The following is a 19,454-nucleotide window of genomic DNA, read 5'->3' on the forward strand; positions in this document are numbered from 1 at the left end:
TTAAGCGGGCTGCTGTATTGAAAATTCCCTTTTTTTTTTTTTTACTTTTGTACTTCAGGAAAAGATGAACAGAAAGTTGGACAAAGAACGTTCTTGTTGGGTTGGAAAAGCGTTATAAAATTGAACTCTTTTTTGGCAGGGTTCCCTGTTTCCTCTAATATACACCTAAGGTTGCTTTTACAGCAGTAAGTACCTGCATACTATCAGCCAATGTGTTGTCAGTGTGCTACAGGCCACCACAAAGTAGTGAATGTCATGTGTTGTTTTCTCCTGTATTCATTGTCCCTAGTCCTTGTCTTCTTATAGACCCCCAAAATTGGATTAATTGGATAAACTGTAATTCAGCCAACCAAGGATTAGGGTGTCTTATGAATCGCTTTGCCTTGTTATTTGCCCAAGGACCTTTCTGTGGTTTACTGGGTCCAACGTGGGGGGTTTGTGAGACCCACGAAACCACAAATAAGTTACATCGCGTGGGCTGGCACAATAGCTAGGCTAAAGTGCTTAGTAGCAGATTATCTTGAGCAAAACCTGATCAGAGTATGCACTGATGGTTTTTAATGCCTAATATTCTCTAATGTGGCTTATTAACACCATCTGTTGCCCAATAATGTCTAGGCCTTCTAGTGTTGCTTATTAACACTGTTTGTTGCCCAATAATGTCTAGGTCTTCTTTGTATGACACACTGAGCTGAGTGAGTGGTATCATGAACCCCATAACCCAGTGTTTCTCAACCTTGGCAACTTGAAGACATGTGGACTTCAACTCCCAGAATTCTGCTGGCTTGGGAATTCTGGGAGTTGAAGTCCACATGTCTTCAAGTTGCCATGGTTGAGAAACACTGCCGTAACCCCATCACACGCGGGTCAGTTCCCAAACCCGGCCCAGTCAGTCCTCCAAGGAAGAAAGTTGGAAATGATGGAGTGGCTGAAAAAAAGCACATTGTTTCAGAAAGTCATTGCTGGGAACTAATAGCATAGAACATGCAGTTAACATCTAACAGTATAATATTGCGACAGTCAATATTAACAGGCCACAATAAATATCAATATGGAAGTGCTTTATTTGAGCAGAAGGGTAATTAACTGGTGAAATTCCTTAAGGATCAACTGTCCAGAAGTTATACCCAGGCTAGCAAATTCTTTCAAGGCCGTTGACCCAAGTAAAAAATGCATAACAGATGCAAAGGTTTAACGTAGGCATTCTTGTTTTAGGCCCTGTGTTCTTGATGCAGCTCCCTAAAATGGTCAGAATGTCTAGCTTGTGATTTGGAGGGATTTATGATCTTTAGTCTTACGTAGTGCAGGAAACGGGCAAACTGTTTCGGGTAGGTCCTGTTCTGCGGAAATAACGCAGCGCAGGAGCTCATCATACGCTTGGGATCTTTCGCTAAATTGTAGAGTGGCTAAGGTTCTCTTTGCACTTCTCTTCTTAAGAGATCTCGTGTCCCCAACCTACTCACAGGCTTTCTATTGTGGGGGGGAAATGGTCTTACATATGCCGTCTTGAAGCGCTGGAAGAGAGAGGAAAATACAAATCTAACTAAAGAACCATCACTCCATCAGTGACAGAGCCCCAAGCTCCAGATGGTAGCAGAAAGTAGCTGAAAATCTAGGTGTAAAATGGTTCCTAACGAATATTAGCAAGTTTTTTTTTTAAAAAAAAAGCTCTTTTAGTTCACATCATAGCCAATTTCCCCTCCCCTTGGATCCCCTTATGGCATCGACTACACATCCTATCGTCCCCAGCGAGCTTGGCCGAGGATAGGAACGATGGGAAATGCAGGGGAGAAACCAGTATTCTTGTACTTGACTCCTTCTGGAAGGGACCATCTTGGGAAGCTGGTTTTTTGCAAATGCAGGCCCAAAGTGAAATACGGAAACAGGTGGGAGAGCGGACCCACATAAATCAAAATGATTTAGGGTCTGTAAGTCCTTGCAGACCGTCTGCGTTACTGCTTCAGCCTGACTCTCCAAGAATATGTGGTCAAAACTTTTGACTTCTTCTTCACCACGCAAGTGTACGTTCCTTCGTTGATCGCGTTGGCGATGATGCTCATGTGGTCGTCGTTCAGAAAAAGGTAGCCGGGATAGGAATATTCCAGCAGTTCCTTCTCCTTATACCAACTGCGTGATTTAAAAAAGAAAGAGAATGGGACACTCAGTTTAGCCTTCCGGAAACGGTTTAGAAAGGTGCTCTCTTGCAATCGTCCACCTAGCCCAGAGTTCAAATCCAAACGCGAGTGACTTACTAAACTTTCCCCTTTTTGTGGATAATTTTCTGGCCGCATCGGAAAGTAACGTTCCGCCCCTCTGGGACAAGCCGGGTCTTCATCCTTGGGGGTGGTGGGGTTGGGATCACCGTCGGAAAAGGGAACGCTACCCTCAGAATAAGGAAAATAGAAAAAAGACACATCAGCTCAGAATGACAGCAGTGGAACTAACACAGCGATCCCTCCCCCAGCAAATGATAAACGTGATCCGGAATAGCGATCTTTTGGGCTAAGAAGTGCCCTTCCCTGCATTTGGTCTCGTTCTCACTGCGTTTAAAAAATCGGCCACAGGATCCCCGTTGTTCCCAGCTTTTATTGTTAACTGATTTCACTCCGCAAATAGATAGTTTGGCATTGTTGCGGCAAGACCCGATGTAAAGCAAATAAAGATGTTTTGCTGGGGCAGCGACAGATTGCGGTTGCCTCCCCCCGACTCCGTTTCTCTTTAAAAAACACACTTTGAGTTTCGAGTTTCCCAGAGGCGGTTGGATGACGCGGAGAGATTCCCAGCTCTTGGGAAAACATTGCACCAACGGTTCCCTCCGACCGCGAAGAAGCTATCAGTTTAGAGAATCAATTGGCCTTTTGAAAGGAGATTCACTAGAGTGCAGAATGACACCCACCCAATTACCACGAACTGAGATGCGAGAATTACCCAAGCAGAAGTCACAGCTGTACGGACAGTGCTTTTTCATAAACCGCTGGCGCGTTCGACAGTACCCTTTCCGACTCCACGATGAGCATATAAACAGTCGATCTTTACAGCCTGAAAAAACAGGATTTCACTTTTCAAACGGGCAGTTGGTCAGCAAAAGAAGGGTAGAAATGTCATGGCTCATTTGTTTCGGACTGAACGGTTTTGGGTTGGCACGTGAGCTGAACCTATCACCAAAGCTAGTTTTTAGCAACAGAATTTAACAAAGGGACAGTCAAGTCAACCTAACAGCAGCAAACCTTAATTCATCCGTCATGGTTATGATTTCAGATTTAGCTGAGATAATGGGCTGGGTTGCCTTTCCGAAGGAAACTCTGGGGGCTCAATCACGCTTGCATCTCAAAATGTTAGCATTTTCTCCCACGGTGGCATATAAAACTGGTGTATGAAACAGCCTCTTTGTATTCCTGTATAGGTGGAGCCAACTTAAGGGGAAAAATCACTTTTGTTGATGTTTTCCTGAGATAAAATGCTCATCTTCCCATTCAGTCTGTTCTTACTTGCTGAGGTTTTTCAAAGTAGTGAGAAACCATTGGAATAGTTGGGTTCATTGAGGCGGGGGGGGGAGGTATAGTTTATTTTCAGAAAAGAAATATTTAATATAAACACAAGGGGAGAAGGAAAGCCACATTTTTTGTTGATCTGATGGTAACGAAAATAATTCCACCCATTCTTTCTAAAACGGGCGTGGACTGCACGTTTGGCATGAGAATCAACTGGTGGTTAATGCCAGTCCAAACAGTTTGAAACACAAATGGTACAATAAAAAATACACAGGCACAGAGATTGATTTCTCCTCCCTCCACCGTCTCAGATGCTGTCCTGCACCACAGCGCAATTCTCTGTTCCAAGCTGTAAATACACCCTTCAGCTGAATTTCAGAGTTGGATTGAAAACCTATCATTTTCTCTGCCCGAGATGTTCTGAGTTTCAGAGGCCCAGAGAAGAAAGTCTGGGGGAACTCAAAGCCACTGCGTGCTCACGCCAAAGTCCTTGTCCAGGAATTTGGGATTGCTGGACAGATAATGCTGCCTTCAGGAGGGTTGGGATTGACCTTAAAAACAATTTTAATGGGATATTAACATAAAGAAAGCATGGCCTGTCATTTCCCCATGCAAGCCCTCTCCTCCTTGTGTCTTTTTCTTGCCTTTTCCTTTTTATGGACCAACACAGTGATTTTGAAAAGCCTGTTCTCCAAAACTTAGTCCTTTTCCACCACAGTCACCTCTGCTCAGGTCTGTTTGCATGAGGCAGCTACCGGCGCTCTTTTTATCAGGGAAAATGGCAAAGATGATGACTGATGGTTCCAAAACTTGCCTTTTCTCCTAGCAACTAATGCATCCACTTACCATAGAGCCGGTAAATTCCCCACATCTCGTCCTGTGAGATAGTATTCTTCCCTGTCAGGGTAGCATTAACATGCATGAGGGCACTGGGATCCAAGGAGTGCATGAGACCTAAAGCATGGCCAATTTCATGGGCCGCCACGTGAACCAGATCTGTCAGCCAGACGCCTAAAAAAGAGGAACCTTAATTAACTGGTGGATTTGCAAGGAAGAAAATACACCACGTGCAAAACTATTCTAGCTAATCTGGGATATTTTAGTCTACCTGCCAAGGCTGAGAAATTTTTTAAAACACCGGGAACAGCAAGGATTTAAGTAGATCGAGTTTTGTATCATGCGGCGTGATGGTTTGGGCCTTTCAGAATCTGTGCCTTCCAGCAGACGTGAAGAAATAAAGCACAATATGGACTTCATTTTGTTGTAACGTTGCTGCATCCGACAATTGCTTTTAGCTGGGTAGCCAAAAGGGATCATCCGTAGTCCACCCTGCAACTTTCTCTACTCTGCAGAAGGGGAGGGTGCCCGAATGGTGGGAGAATTCACTTTTCCCCACTGCAAAAGTTAGAGTTAAAAAGGAACGCCGCTCGCTCTTCCTGAAAGACGAGACGCCGGAGGTCAACAGATCCTTTTCTTTGAGCGTTGAGCAAATCTTCTAGCCCCCTCCTTAATTTAAAACAGAAGGAGCAGTAGCAATAAAGTTGGTTCAGCTATACTTGAATTGTACGAATCCTTGTCCTGAATTAAAGTCCCCTTCTCATCTAGCCCAAAGGATTTATTTTTCATTTTCAAAAAATAAAACCCCGAAATGTAGAAATATAAGCCTGCCTTGACCTTAGCTGCTCTTGTTGTGAAATTTAGGGGTAGGGGAGATGATCCCCCCCCCCAAGTAATGCAAAAATTCTCATTTGTCTCGCTCGGTCTTCCTAAATAGGAAATCGTCGTCTTGTTTGCAAACTGTCTCATCAGGGATGTTTGGGACATGAAAGGGAATAACAGATTTATGTTTGTCTCGGAGACGATGCATCTCCCTCCTGGGATTTTGCAATTGAGAAGTTTGCAGACTGTTCCCTGGTCAGAATAAATTCCCAGGCTGGAAAACGTCCATCTTCAAAGCTTTGAGATTAGTTTTATGAGAGAATAATCTTGTCTAGAGGAATAAGATGCGTGAGGTTGGCAATTCTTTAGGGAGCAAGGAGGGATTGTGAAAAACAACACAGTTGGAAAGTAATATTCAACATCGAAGATGCAATATTCTGCCTCCTGGGTCTTTTCGACAAGGCCTTGATAAATCAAAATGTTATTAGGAAAGGGAAAATGGTTTAATATTTGAGGGGCGCATTAACCGTCTGCAGTTCAAATTGAAATGGTGCGAAATGAAATTGAATTTTTCTCCCGAACCCAATCGCTTCGAACAAGACAGCTCTTGGCGCTTTGCAGCTTGAAAAGAGAACGGGCGATTTCTGCTCTGTATTCTTCTCAAACGGGGCATCAGAGAAGACAAACCACTGATTAAAGGGGCTAGAAACCTCAAGACAGTGGAGTTTGGCTGCTGTGTCTCTGCATGGTGGATCTTGCTGGGTTTCCAAATAACCCTCCTTGGGTGAAGATTATTTATGCTCCCTTATAACATCATGCAGTGCTCGATCGTTCAAGCATTCCTATCTGCAATGTCAAATCCCCGTCTGCCGAGATAGGCCCGGAACAGGGACTCATGCAGAGACACGGGGGACAGACTCTTTAGGGAAGCACCCTGAAAAACCTCTTGGGAAAGGCTCATCTCAACCGAAGGCCCATCTGGTTAGCATTTCGTGGAGCCCTTTAAAAGAACAGTGGCAGCCGAGCCACCCGCCAAAGGCCTCATCTCCCAGATGGACAAAAATGTAAACAGCTTCTTGTTTTTCTGACGAGAAAGAAAACACGACAAACCCTCAATAGTGCTCAGTCCTTGGATCTCAGCCGGCAGCGGCAGTTAAGCAAAAGGATCACAGCATCTCCAGTTCAGCTGGCAGGAATATTTTCATCAGTAAGATTCCAGGAAGTAAACTCGGCGCTCGAGTTGCAAGCAATTGGATGGTGAAATCCGACAGGCTGGAAGAGCGGGCGAAAAACAGCGCCTAATTTCGCACAGGCGCCGCGGCCGTCCCCAGCAACAGAGAGGTCAGGCCTCCCGGGCACGAGCCATTTAGAAACCGATTTCTACCAGGGTTAATCTCAGGCCTACTTGGTTATTTCCGATTTGGCAAAGCCGTGAGTTTCTGCCCTTAGATATTGAGTATAATCTCTGATGGGTTTTGTCTGCCTGCTCAATAGAGATCCGTAGGAAAGGTTATAAAGCTTTCCGAAGAATGAAAGCTACGAAAAGCAGAAATAGCTCCTAGCTGTTGAATTATCCTACATCCTTAAGGACTAGAAACTTGGTTTAGCAAAACAAACCTGAAAGCTGAATACTGTACTCTGTCTGCCCTGTCTGGTTGAGTAAGATCTTCCTAGCGTTGAGCTCCAGTCCTGGGGCTTTCATAGATGTCTTCATACTTTTGTTGGTAATAACCCAACAATGGTTTGGAGGAATCTCTTGTTTTGTCAACCTATTTCACAACCTCCCATCCGAGGATGAGCCTCATCTTTCATCCAACAAATATCACAATCTTTTTTAATGATTCAGTGGTGTCAAATCCAGTACTTTGAAAACTTGCAAATGTTTGATGAATCCCTTTGCTCCAGTTCCAGGAGCTCCGATTGCTGTTGACTTTATCTTCTACAGTCTTTCTACTCCGGATAACAAATCCCAGGATTTTCTTCCTTTTTCCATTTGTTTTTCATCAATTCGCCTCTCTCCTGGTATTGCCCCATCAACGAACCACATTGTATTTTTCTCCATTCAATTTTCCTTTTCAGCTGAAGTCTTTTTATTACAATTCAGATCAGTGGCCCTGGGATCCGGCGTACTTACCCTTTTTCCAGCTGAATCGGGTGTCTCCTACGATCCAGTACTCGTGATCGTCAAAATGGATCTCTCCTGTTTGCGGGAAGAAGGCATGGGCTAACTCTCCCGTCGTCCCATCGAAACAGTGATGGATCTGCGATTCCAGGCAATCCGTATGGTTGATGGGGTAGAAACCTGGGAGAGATTTCGCAGGGCATTGAGAAAGAGGAAAAAGGGAATCATGTCATACCTGTGATGGAATGGAATTATGAAGGCCAGGCTCAGGGAGATAAGCGTGTTCTTAGTTCACTGGAGGAGCGTGGGAAGTTCAAGAGGATGAGGCTGGCACCTCCCTGAGGAATTCACGGTGTTGTGGCTGGCTGGCTGGCTTGAAGCTAGGTTTCAGTCTGGGGAGATTGATGTCAGGTTTAGCTCAAAGAACTCCAAGAGACAATGCAAATTCAGTTCTTCTGTGTTTATTAGCTACAACCTCTAGACAGAAAATCTCCCCAGACTGAAACCTAGTTCCCAAGCCAGCCAGCCACAACACCGTGAATTCCTCAGGGAGGTGCCAGCCTCATCCTCTTGAACTTCCCACGCTTCTCCGGTGAACTAAGAACACGCTTATCTCCCTGAGCCTGGCCTTCATAATTCCATTCCATCACAATACCTATAGACCAGAATCATCCTGGCTAACTTTCCTCTTCTGGGCATCCCCCAAGCGTTGGCTTTCGACTTCCAGAATTTCCCGCTGTTGATCCAACACATCTGGAAAACCCAACTTGCCTCTCGAGTCCTATTTCCAACATTCAAAGCTACATTGCTCAGTCCCCCACTATCTGATTTCCTGGGTTGATCAGGGCCAAATGTTCCTCCCTAACCCTAACAAAACAGACTTGTCAGTGTCTAGGGTCTATTTCAGGGAGGTGATCAAATTGAACCCGAAACCAACATGTCTCCTGTATCATCTTTTGGAAACTAGGGCGAGCATGTGGCCTCCGAAAGCTGTGGGTACAATTCCCAAACTTCGCCAGCTGTGTAATTTATAACGTAAGGCAAAGGAAATGACCAAGTGTGGCCATATTGAATTGGAATTCAGTGCAGGCAAAATCAGTTTTAGTTTTTTGTCCTGGCCCCACCAATTAAATGTTTAGAATGCGGTCCTCGCCACCCTCCTGACTTCAAGGGTGCTTTAAGTCAGGAGTTAAGTTAAGGAGTTAAGTTTTTGGGCACCGAGCAACAACCTTGGAAAGCTAGATTCACCCACAACCTTTTCTCGTTTCCACATAGCATGGCCAGCCCAGAGACCTCCAGAGCTGGTATCATCCCCCCTCCAAATTCTTCATTGCAAGCCAGACGTCGTGTTCTGTTTTCAATTTAGTGGCATGCGCGGATGGAACAATATGATCTGGTGGGTCTAAGATATTTCTCCCACATATCTGGAAGAATGTGCAAATCTCGCTTCATCCGTACGATGACCTCCCGCTCTCCAGATGTTGCAATGTTGCACTCTAATATGTACACCAGAGATGGAAAAAGAAATTGGATTGAGAAAGACATTTCTCCCTTAGTCATCTTAGTTGATTATCAAGTAGCTAGACATACCAAAAGGATGAACGTGTCAATGAAATGTGGGAATCATTAGAGAATTGAATATCTGCAAACCTGAAGATTGGTCAGATTCCTTGGGAGGAAAAAAATGGGGTTGGTAGAGATGGCAATGGGGAACTGCGAAAAAAGAAAGGTGTTCTCTAAGTGGGTCTTTTTCAGGGTTTCAGCCGGCCATGCCCGCTTTCAGACAATGCCATTCCTCATTTTCTGCTTCCCGTCTCCCTCCTGGATGCTTAATCTTTATTAGTCCTTGTCAGTGTGTTACACAAGACTTTTAAGGGTGCGTCCTCCAGAAAGTCAAAAATCAGCACCACGAAGGTACCTACCGATTGTGAGGTCGCTGGAGGTACTCGTGGGCACCTCACGAAAGGTGAAGGGGGAGACGTCGCTCCACATGCGGAAAGCTGCAGTTAATCCTTTCCTGGTTTGGCTTTTGCTGATCAGGTTTTTGGGGAAAGACAGAATTCTGCAGGGGAACACAAAAGTAAACTAAGAGATCATTTCACTCGCAGGTGCCCAAGTTCAACTTCAGTCCTTGGCTGAGGACCATGAATTTGGGGTTCGGTTATCAAAAGATAAAACAAGACAGGAAAGGGACATGGTCAAAACAAGAACTAGCTTTGGAACTATTTAACCAAGTTTAATTAACTAGAATAACATGAATGCTTCCTGCGCTTTTAATCATTTTTACCTTCCACCAGAACTGTGGATGGAACATTTAAGGGATGTCTACGAGTCGCACCCTTGAAAAGGAAGCTGGAAGAGCTTGCTAGCTACGTCTATACCGTGATTCAGTTCCACGGGGACAATTGGATCAAGCTTCGGAATCGACATCAGATCAAGGTGGATCTCTCCAAACCGGGGCTCAGAAGCTCAGGCCCCAGAAGCTAGGCCCCAGCCACAAACGGCTTTATTCTTCAGAATCGATGTGCCATGCCAGATCAAGACCGCCCAATTTGAACACCCAAGTTGATTTTCCACATTGTGGCCATTCCAGTTGGAGTTTCCGGTTGGAGACAGGGATTGGAACTCAGTCTCCCCCACTGACAGTTCTGTAACCTGTAGTGGAAGATACACCTCTCCCTAACTTCGAATCTTGTCAGGTGGGCCAGCCCAAAAACCAGACCCCAGGCCTGTAGTTCAAATTATGTTTTCATTCATTGTTGGGAAGATCATTGTCTCAAGGTTTGCTTTGAATTGCTTCTCTTTAATTGGGACAATCCTTAAAGCTGTTTTTCCTCTCTTTCTCAGCATCCATGGGGACAACTGAACAGAGAAAGAGAAAAGGCCTGTATATAGCACCTTCCTCCGAGCAAGGTTTGGAGTAAAAATACAAGTATTTATATATTTTAAAAGCAAAACGTATCAAACTTCAGCTTAGGAGGACAGAGAATTTTCTCAGCCAAGGATGAGTTAAGGCTCTGTTGAAAAATCACAAGCCGTGCTTTGCTCCTGAGGCTTGCTGCGGCCAATGCGGTCCCACCCGCCAATCTTGACTTTGGCCTGTCTTGAGCCAGGCATGGTTTCTAATGCAAAGAACCCCCCTTTTTTTTCTTTGCAGCTTCCTGCCTGGCATCAGAAAGGGGACGATGTTGTCACAGTTGTTCCTGGAGTTCAGGAAGACCGAAATGCCAGCAATTATGTTGCCTTCAGCCATTTCTGTCTCGGCTAAACGTCTTTTTGTTTTTGCACACGAGGATGGGAAAAAAAGGAACAAATGTCTTCGGAGAGGTTGGATTTAATTTCTTGCATTTTCAATTCGTAGGAGGGCAAGCATAAATTCCAGTGAAGAGGGAAGGGGTTCCAGAGTCCATCAAATCTTAGCCCATCGAAATTTTTCTCCTTTGAACCTGTGATCTTTCCATGCAAAGGAATTTTTGTCCTTCCAGAGATGGAAGAAAAAATTTTGTTTGGTCCAAATTTTCATCCAAACATATCCTTCTGGCACCTCCCAAAGCAAAATTCATTTTTCAGAGTTGTGTAATGCAGTTTGCAATTCCAATTCAAAAAAAAAAAAAAAGTACAAAAATGAAGACTTTAAGGGAAAGCACGTAGAAAAATGCATATTATTAAGGGAAAGTCACAAAGACCGTTCAATTAGGATTCAGGTGATGTGTGTATTTATTTTAGAAAGTGTCAAAAAAAAGGAACTGGGTGGGTGTTTTGTTTGCAGTCTGCTGTACAAATGGGTTGAAAGCCACACAGAGCCAAGAAAATAGAGATGGAATTAAAGATTTATGAGACGTGTATCTTGTATTTCATGGCATGATATGAACAGCTCAGAAGGAAGCTTGGAGACTACAGAGCCACTTAATTTGTGCGTCTGCATAAGACGTTTGCTCTCAAGAAAACAGTGATCTGATTTACAACCCATTGTGTAATGGATTGATAGAATGTGCATTAACGTCTGACTTGGAAATTGGACTCTAAAAGCGAAGTAGAATTTTTCACACGACATGGGGGAAGAAATATTCAGTCCGTGGGCAACGATTGTCTTCGCAGCACTTGTTTTAATGAAGCTGAAATATAAATTTCGTGGTTTTTTTCATCCGGACTCCACCAGTTCTCTGCACGGGGCCTGCTCATTTTTGCAAGAGAATCCCCACCGTTGTACCCCAAAGCCACCTGAGAAAATGGGACCTCCCTGGTTTAAATTACGTTCACTGCGTGCTAGTGCCCCCCACTCAGAAAAAAAAATCTAGAACTTTAATACTGGTTATTTTCCCTGCACTGTCCTTTGTTCGTGTTGGTTCATGTTTGGAAATATTCTTCCCCATATTAGCATGAATGGAAGCCAATCCTGGGCAACCAAAGGGCCTGTGATCAGTTCAAATTTAGCACTGGAGGAAGGAAACATCCTTACTTGTAGGTTAGGTTGAAATGATCCCATTTCAGCCGTCCCGGCGTCAACGTGTAACGCTTCTTCCGGAGATGAGGAGGCGGAGGTGGAAATGCCACGTTTGGAAGAGCCGAGGTCACCCCAAGATTGGGACCAGGTATGGCCACGTGTTCCTGAAAGGCAGAGGAACAAGTCAGAAGCTTTGGAGCAGAGGCCTGACACAGAAAACATCTGGAGAGAATTCCCCTCTGCCCATCAAGACTCCCAAACCAAGTCAGTTTCTCAGCATTCTTCCCACCTATTTCGGAGCAGTGATTTTTCTGGAAATGTCGTTTTCCATCTTAGTTCTCCGTCTTTCGGTGCCCTAGACTGATTTAAACCAACTGATCTTAGCTCAACACCCTTCATATGTGATGGATTTTAGCTTCCCTCCGTCAATTATGGCCAGGGATGGTGAGAGGTCTGGAGGGCCCCACATTGTCTACTCCAATGTACTAAATCAGACAAGCGTCAAAAAACTAGGATATTTTCCAAGAAGAAACAAGCCTTTCCCAATTACTAGCCTCCAGGGTGTCGTTCTCAGAATTCAATCGCCACTGACTGGTGTTTCCACTTAGCAATCATGGTCATTAGCTGTTTGTAGTCCTTCCAAGATTGACCAAGCCCCCTTATTTAAAGCCATCTAAGCTGGTTTAGATTTTTTGGATGGGGAAACGCACAGAGAAAGTCATAACTTTCTGCAGAAAAATCTCTTTTTTTCTGCCTGCCTTGCGAAATAAGGCCAGAAAAAACCCTCCCACAAATGGCGTGAAGGCCACTGCTGATCAGTTTGCCCATTTCCACCCTGATGGTGAAAGAGAGACAAAACGGGTCATGGTGCAGAAAACGAGAGTCTGATCTTAGCAGGAAAACATAATCTTGAATTTCACTGTATGAATTTCAGAGTGGCGAGATCCCCCCAACCCTCTCCTTACTGAGACGCTGTTGGTTCGATCCTTTTCAGAGCCGGAACTGAGAATGAAATTGGCGTAGCTGCTGCGTTGCACTTAAAAGACCCCTTGTGCGCTGTCCTTCGCTGTTTCCTGAGCTGAATAATCACACTGAGATGCCTGCCATATTACATCAGTGGTGGAAGGTGAGCCAGTTCTGGCCTTATAGATTTTGGGGCTGGGGGGGAGAATCACCCACCAGGGAGAGGAGAAAAGGCTGGTCAAGCCATTAAAGCTTTTGATTGATGGCTGCTGGGAACCAAATCTCCAGCTTCGGCCCCAGATTTCCAAGCAACACATGTAAGTGACATAATCTCTAACTAGAAGTCTAGGAGTTTTACAGCAGGATGGTTGTTTTTAAATGCCCTCCCCCTTGCAAAAAGGCCTTGTTGGACAAGAAAAGGGGATGGCATCCAAAACGGGAGGGGAAATTCATTTCTTTCGCAGCAGAGGGCAAAGTTACAACTGTCCAAGATACTTTCCTTCAGGTCGTCTCTGATAGCTGCACAGCTCTCCTGGATATTCTCATTTAAACTCAGCCAAACCAAATGCTACTGCCCGTTTTGCCACCCCGTGGTGCTTAATTTGCTTTTTGACCGCTGGTGGCAACTAGTGCCCACACTCTCCAGCTCCTGGTCCATGGAAAAGACGTAGAAGTCACAAACCCTGGCTCCCAGTGGTTAGCACGCTCCAAAAAATAAATCAAAGCCCAATAATCTTCTTAAAACCTAAGAAAGCCATCCTGTCGCTCGCATCAATGAACGCCTATATTGCATGTCACATTTGTCCTGGATTGCAGTTTATTTGCCTTAGGAAATGAGGCATCCTCTAATTATTTCTAATTCCATTTGATTTTTGCAGTGCAACTGAAACTCAGGCCCGGTTGGATGAAAGGAGTAAATCAAGGAGTTGAAATCTACCCCACGTGAACCAGGAGGAGCTATTTGACGATTCTCCTCCTTTCTCTGATTTTACCACGTTCCCTCCATCCAAGCAATCTTATCTTATCACTCAAGGAAGCCAAGAATCAAATCAATCCTGAATGAATGTTCTTATCTAGCCGGGGCGTAGGGTGAAAACGACACGGCTGCCTCCTTGCTCGCTTTGCCAAAACCTCGTGCCATAAGTAGGTCAACTGAATCCAACTTTTCTGGGCTGGAGAGCTGAAAATGGCTTTTTTTTCACCCAGATCAGACAGAGTGGCTTTCAGCGAAAACCCAAGGATTCATCAGTGTGGTCCTGTGGGCAAAGCTGATTCTTTAGCAAGAGAGAAGCTGGCTTTGAGCACTGGCAAGGTTCAAAGTCTAGCCCTGCGAAAAGGCCATTCCTAGATACTTTCAATTTTGCTCATCTCAGCAAGGAGAAAAAAGTAGGGCGAGCTGAGTCATTCAGCTGCTGTGATTAAGCAACAGAGAATTGGATTTCTTGGAAATTGCCCAAATTCTCCGTGCCCTTTGTCCATGCCAGCTTTTTCTCCTTGGATTTGCACTTTTTCTCCAGTTGCGGCAGGACTCACTTCTGTGCAATTGTCATTGAGAAGCCTCTTAAGGTTCAACTTCTAAAAGGTCTGCTTTTAAAGCTTTGCAGCCACGTGGATCAGATTCAGAGGGGCAGAAAGAAGTGAGAATGTCCAGTCTGAGGGAGATCTACTAGCTCCAGAAGAGCATCCCTGATAGATACTTGAACATGGAGTTGCTGTTTTAATCGATCCAGTCTCTTGCATCCTTTATCCCATAGCAGCTTTTCGATGCTGGATTGATGAGAGAGCATTTACAAGAGCTCTGAACATCTCTCTCTTAAGAAAACCTCAATTGTATGTGCAAATCTCTCTCCGTTCAAAAAACTACAGGGACTAGAAGAGAGGAATCATTTTCCCACCAGATGTTCTCAGTTTCCTAGCATCCTTCCGCACTGGCCAGGCCAGCAGAGGCCACATCTGGTAAATGCCTGTTTTCCCCTATAGAGAACGATAAAGATAACGCTTTTGCTCGCAAAGCGCCTCCCTGCGTCCTGAGCTGATGCGGTCCCACCTCCCCCTCCTCCCGATTTGAACAGACGGCAACCGAGAGGATGCATGGTCTGGAAAATGTGGTGGGAAGGAAGGATCGCTGGGCGTTACAGGCCTAGAAGCAAAGGGTTAAGTTAAAAAGGGATGTACAGGTAAGCAGAAAACTGTTCACTCAACTTGAAACAGCGGGGGCTTAGTGTCGGAGAGATCCAGCAAGCCAGATGTTCTGGAGGAAACTTCAGATATTGATTTTCTTGAAAAAAATGCAGGTCCTGATTTTATTACCATCATTGCTCTGCTGATGCTTTTATTTTACATGCATGCACGCATACACATATATATATAGAGAGAATTATCATTAATGGTATCATTAGCATTCTTGAATGCTTTAATTTGTCTTAATTCTGATTTCATATCGCTATGATGGAAAGCGCCTTGGGAAACAGTTGCCCCCAGCTGGGACTTTTGTAGTCTGAAAGTGTTGGACTACAGTTCCCATCGTGCCTGACCCACGCCAGATTTAAAACCGGATGAAGACACCAACAGTCAAACAAACATACATAAAGATACCATGTTTTTTTCTCATGTAGTAGAGAAGAAAACATTGGGATGTAACACGCTGGATTCAAGTCCCCGCTTGCGGGATTTGAAGAGGCGCCTTGCTCTGCTTTCAGTCTACCTTGCTAGACTGTTGTGAAGGTATAATGAACTCCTCGGAAGAGAAGCAAGCAGCATAAATTGAACCGCAAACAGTCACATTTGTAGGGGAAAAGATCTGATGCTTACCTGGATCTTCCGTGCCTCCGTGGCATACGACTCTCCCCAAACCACCAGGAGGATTAGAAGTAGGAAAATGCCTGTGGAACTCGCAGGGCCTTGATATTTATGTTTTTTCAGCCTGCCAGCAGGAGGAAAAAAAGGAGAAACACTCACAGAAAGACTTCTCAGCTGCTCCATGGCTGCATTTAATTAAAACCGAACACGAGCGAGAACGCGAGGGGGGAAGTTCAGTGCATCCAGCTTGCAAGGCGGGTTGCTAAGTTCTGAAAACTAGGCTGCAACGGCAAACTTTCCTGGAAGGGCTCAGAACTTTTCCTGGGAGGTAAAAAAAGGGGTGCAGACGCCAAGGTTTTAGTTCAGTCTCTGACACGCTTGGCCAGCCCTTGCCAAATTCGATCGGATTACTGGGAATCTCGGCTAATGGAAGAAAGGGATAGAGGAGGAAAGGGGGGAAAGAGCTGGGAAGGGAAGGGAGCGAGAGCTAAGCCAGCTGTTTTAGCATCTGGACAAGGGAGGCAGTAGATCCATGTGTGCACACAGACACACACAGGAGGAGGAGGAGGAGGAGGGAGAAAAATGATGGGGTGGACTCCAAACGCCGGATTCAGAACATTTGCACACGTGCACACGCCCTGAATATTTTATCGATGGGATCTGTTCCACAGCCGGAGATCCACCCATCAGCCAGACAGCCTTGAGGATCTGATTTGCAAAAGGGGAATTTTGCAAGGGCCGGGCCAATGCTTCTAAGGGGGTCTTCTGGCTCCCCCCTTCTGCGTTTGGTTCCTACAATTGATTGGCCCTGTTGGACGTCTAATTTCCCTCCCCCCTTTTTTTATATATTTTTCTTTTCCTAAGTCTGTTGGTCCTGTTTGGGGAAGTTATTTGAAAATTGCCTTGCCCCGGATCACTTTCTCGAGAGCGTGAAAAAGCTTGTCCTCCTTTCTTCCATGAAACTCAGCCTGGGAGCCGAAGCCGAGCCTACCTCGCAGAACTGTTGGGAGGGGAAAAGATGGAGACCTCGATACAGCAGCAGCTGGTGCTTCGCGACGTGACGTTGGCAGGAGGGCAGGAGTGTAAGAAAAAGTGTTGGAGACGATCTAGAGAAGATAATGTTTTCTTGCAGGCTTAATACGTTGGATATGAATGCAATCATTTTCTACACTGGAATTGGACTCCGTTCGTGGTCATCCTCTTCGAGGGTCTCCCGCCCACCCAGTGGGCCCTTTTTAAAAATCCCATGGCCCCTTCTCCGACGTTGAGACGTGGAGAACAGGAACCACAGCCTTCCCTAGAAACTGCCTTTGCCTCTCGGCTTCAAAAAGAATCGTTAAAGGTTTACCTTTGAAAAAAATGATTTTTTTTTTAAATGTCATTGAGTTTCAGGAATTTTCCTCCCAAGCGCACGCAGATGAAGCCAACTGCGGGATGTAACAGGAAGGAGAAACGCTTAACCAATCACTTTTGCTTTCTTGCTGGATGGCTTTTTTAGAAAACTGAAACAATGGGAAGGTGATGTTTTCGATTCCTTGCAGGCCTAACTGCTGAAAGGAGAGGGACTAGAACCTTGAAAAAAGAGCTTCCTTTCATTGATTCAATGGCTGGCCTTATACCAGGGCTGAATTTGCCCCCAAGAAAGGAGGTACCGTCCAACTGAAATACACTATCATTTCCTTCTCAATTCTTTTCTATTTAAACCTAAAAAAAAGGCCGCAATATTGACATTCTTTGACACAAAGCCACAATAAATATTACATAAGCAGCACAAGGAACGATTATTAATTCTCGCCCTTCTTTCCCCTGATTTTTTTTTTTCTCATTCTCACATCTGGCTGTTTAATTTGGTCCTCTCTCAAAAATCGCTCAATCTGGCTCAGTATAATGTTGGACGCCGGGAGACGGAAAATCTCCCTCGCAGCCAGAAGAGTCTTCACGGTACTCTGTCCAAAGCTAGATGAAAGTTTCTCTTGCAGCTGCCCCGTATCTGATGCCGCTAGAGGGGGCCTGGATCAATTTTAATTCATCGGATCAGTTTAATCTTCCTTTTTTAAAGCTTCATTTACGGTGGGAGGGCTTCTCGAAGCAGGAAAGGAAAGAGGAAATCCAGCGGACAGCGAGGAAAACGACAGAAGGGACGTCTGAGGGCAAGAAACGCTGCTTCCCCCAAGAATAATTGCAGTTTATGGGGAGAAAATATGGACATTTCCCCCCAAAAGAGCTGCGACACCCTTATTAACCATGAGCACTGGCCTTGGCAATGTGCAATGGCCGGATGTGTCCACAAGGGGGCAGACGTCGCTGTTCTGGCGATGGTTTTTTGAAAGGGCCCTCTGGTGGCGGGTTGGGGTATTGCAGGCAATGGTCTAGCTGAGATATTTCGCAAACTAGAAATTCCCAGGATGAAAGCACAGCATAAATCTAAGGGAGTGAACTTGCCAAACTTATGCCTTTGAAGAAACTAAGACAAGTATTGTTTGGGCCCTGCTGGCTTCAAAGGGAAGGGTGTTTATATGCGAAAGAACAGAACGGCCCATCCTCTGCGGCTGCTTTGCCTAGCACCTGTTCTCACCTATCTGACTTTTCTTCCCTAGATGATGCAGGGCCCAGAGAAGCCACCGGAGGGCGCCCTTTTCATGCCCTTTGCCATGATGGCTCTAATAGCGCCACTGAGGCTGCAATGCCAAAAAGAGCCACCGGACTTTCCATGCCCTTTGCCATGATGGTTCTGGTAGTCCCTTTCAGGCTGCAATGCCAAAACGAGCCACCGGACGGCGCCAATTTCCCACCCTTTGCCATTGATGGCTCTAAGTGTCAGATGCTGCAATGCCCAGAAGAGCCACCAGAGGGCGCCCTTTTCATGTCTTTTGCTACTGACAGTCCCTGCCACGATGCATTGTGAAAAATAGCCATCAGAGGTCAGCCTCTCCTTTTAGGTTCAGTACCTGAAGTAGCCACCAGGTGGAGATGTTTCATTCCCCTTTGCTACTTATTATTCTTATATTGGACTGGAGGCTGCCCAGGACAGCGATCCTGATTCCTTTCCTGGATGTGTCTAACATTCCCACGGCCTTTGAACTGGCGCCATGTAGAGTTGCAAGCCTTTGCCCTGCTGTCTTGTCCACGAAAAGATGCCTTAAAGTTGCCCTTTCTCAGACCCAAAGACCGGGGACCCTCAGGGCTGACTCTTTCCCCATTTCCTTTAGCAAACTCTTGAAACTAAGATGGAAGCAGGGGGAATGCTGCTTAAAATTGGGCCAAGCAGCCGACTTGTTATGACAGGAGCCTGCGGGCTTGACCCCGGCCTTGTTGCCCTGCTCCAGAATCAATCACAATGCCCTTCCCGCCCGTTCTGCCCTTCATAGGGGGCTGGAGATGGCTGTTTCCAAAAGATCTCTGGCTCTGCAATCCCTTTGCCATTCTCCTTGGGGCAGGAAAATTACGAGGGGGGAGGGAAGCTACCTTTTAAAACGGGTTCCCAGTTCAAACCAACCCAGCGGTCTCAGATTAGGGACTGCTGTTGTGAGATTCTGGTTTGGGGTGGGTTGGGGGGAAGAAGTCCGACAACGATTTGCAGGCCATTACGATTGTGCACAGGGTTCCCTTCTGACGTCTTTTGTTTCAGAAGGCCTGAGGGTATGCTACCCCTGATCCTGGAGGTTCTATTTCATGAACCCAGCTAAGAACCCTATTTGAGAGGCCTCCAAAAGCATCTCCTCCAGCCTCGTATCAAGGGCTAGGTGGAGGGTTCCTTTCCCAGGCCGATCCTTCCTATTTTCATTGGAAGTACGATGCGCGCTCTTGGCTCCCCCCCCTTGACATCGAAAGGCGCAACCACCGAGCATTGCATGGGCGTCTCGGTGGCCGATTTCCATCTTCTCCTTGGCAGCCGCCTTCCCTCCTTCCCGCTGGGGATGGCCCAACGGTCAACCGCCACAACTCGCTGGCCGGTTTGTCGACCTCACGAAGAGGC

At 45.7% G+C, this 19,454-nt stretch overlaps 1 protein-coding gene across 1 annotated transcript; it reads right to left on the minus strand.

Moving 5' to 3' along the window:
* Positions 1 to 1,046: 1,046 nt before the first annotated feature.
* On the minus strand, positions 1,047 to 16,127 carry MMP23B (matrix metallopeptidase 23B). Its single transcript, XM_007429862.4, has 8 exons — positions 15,491 to 16,127; positions 11,732 to 11,880; positions 9,195 to 9,334; positions 7,285 to 7,452; positions 4,338 to 4,502; positions 2,929 to 3,039; positions 2,253 to 2,379; positions 1,047 to 2,127 (listed from the first exon to the last, which is right to left on the minus strand). Exons 1-8 carry the CDS (start codon positions 15,659 to 15,661, stop codon positions 1,953 to 1,955), a joined length of 1,206 nt encoding a protein of 401 aa, XP_007429924.1. The 5' UTR covers positions 15,662 to 16,127; the 3' UTR covers positions 1,047 to 1,952.
* Positions 16,128 to 19,454: the final 3,327 nt, after the last annotated feature.

Source organism: Python bivittatus, unplaced genomic scaffold (genome assembly GCF_059951505.1).
Source record: "Python bivittatus isolate LINGU-HERP-01145 unplaced genomic scaffold, Pbiv_v1 ctg000090_np1212, whole genome shotgun sequence".
Classification (NCBI taxonomy): Eukaryota; Metazoa; Chordata; class Lepidosauria; order Squamata; family Pythonidae; genus Python; species Python bivittatus.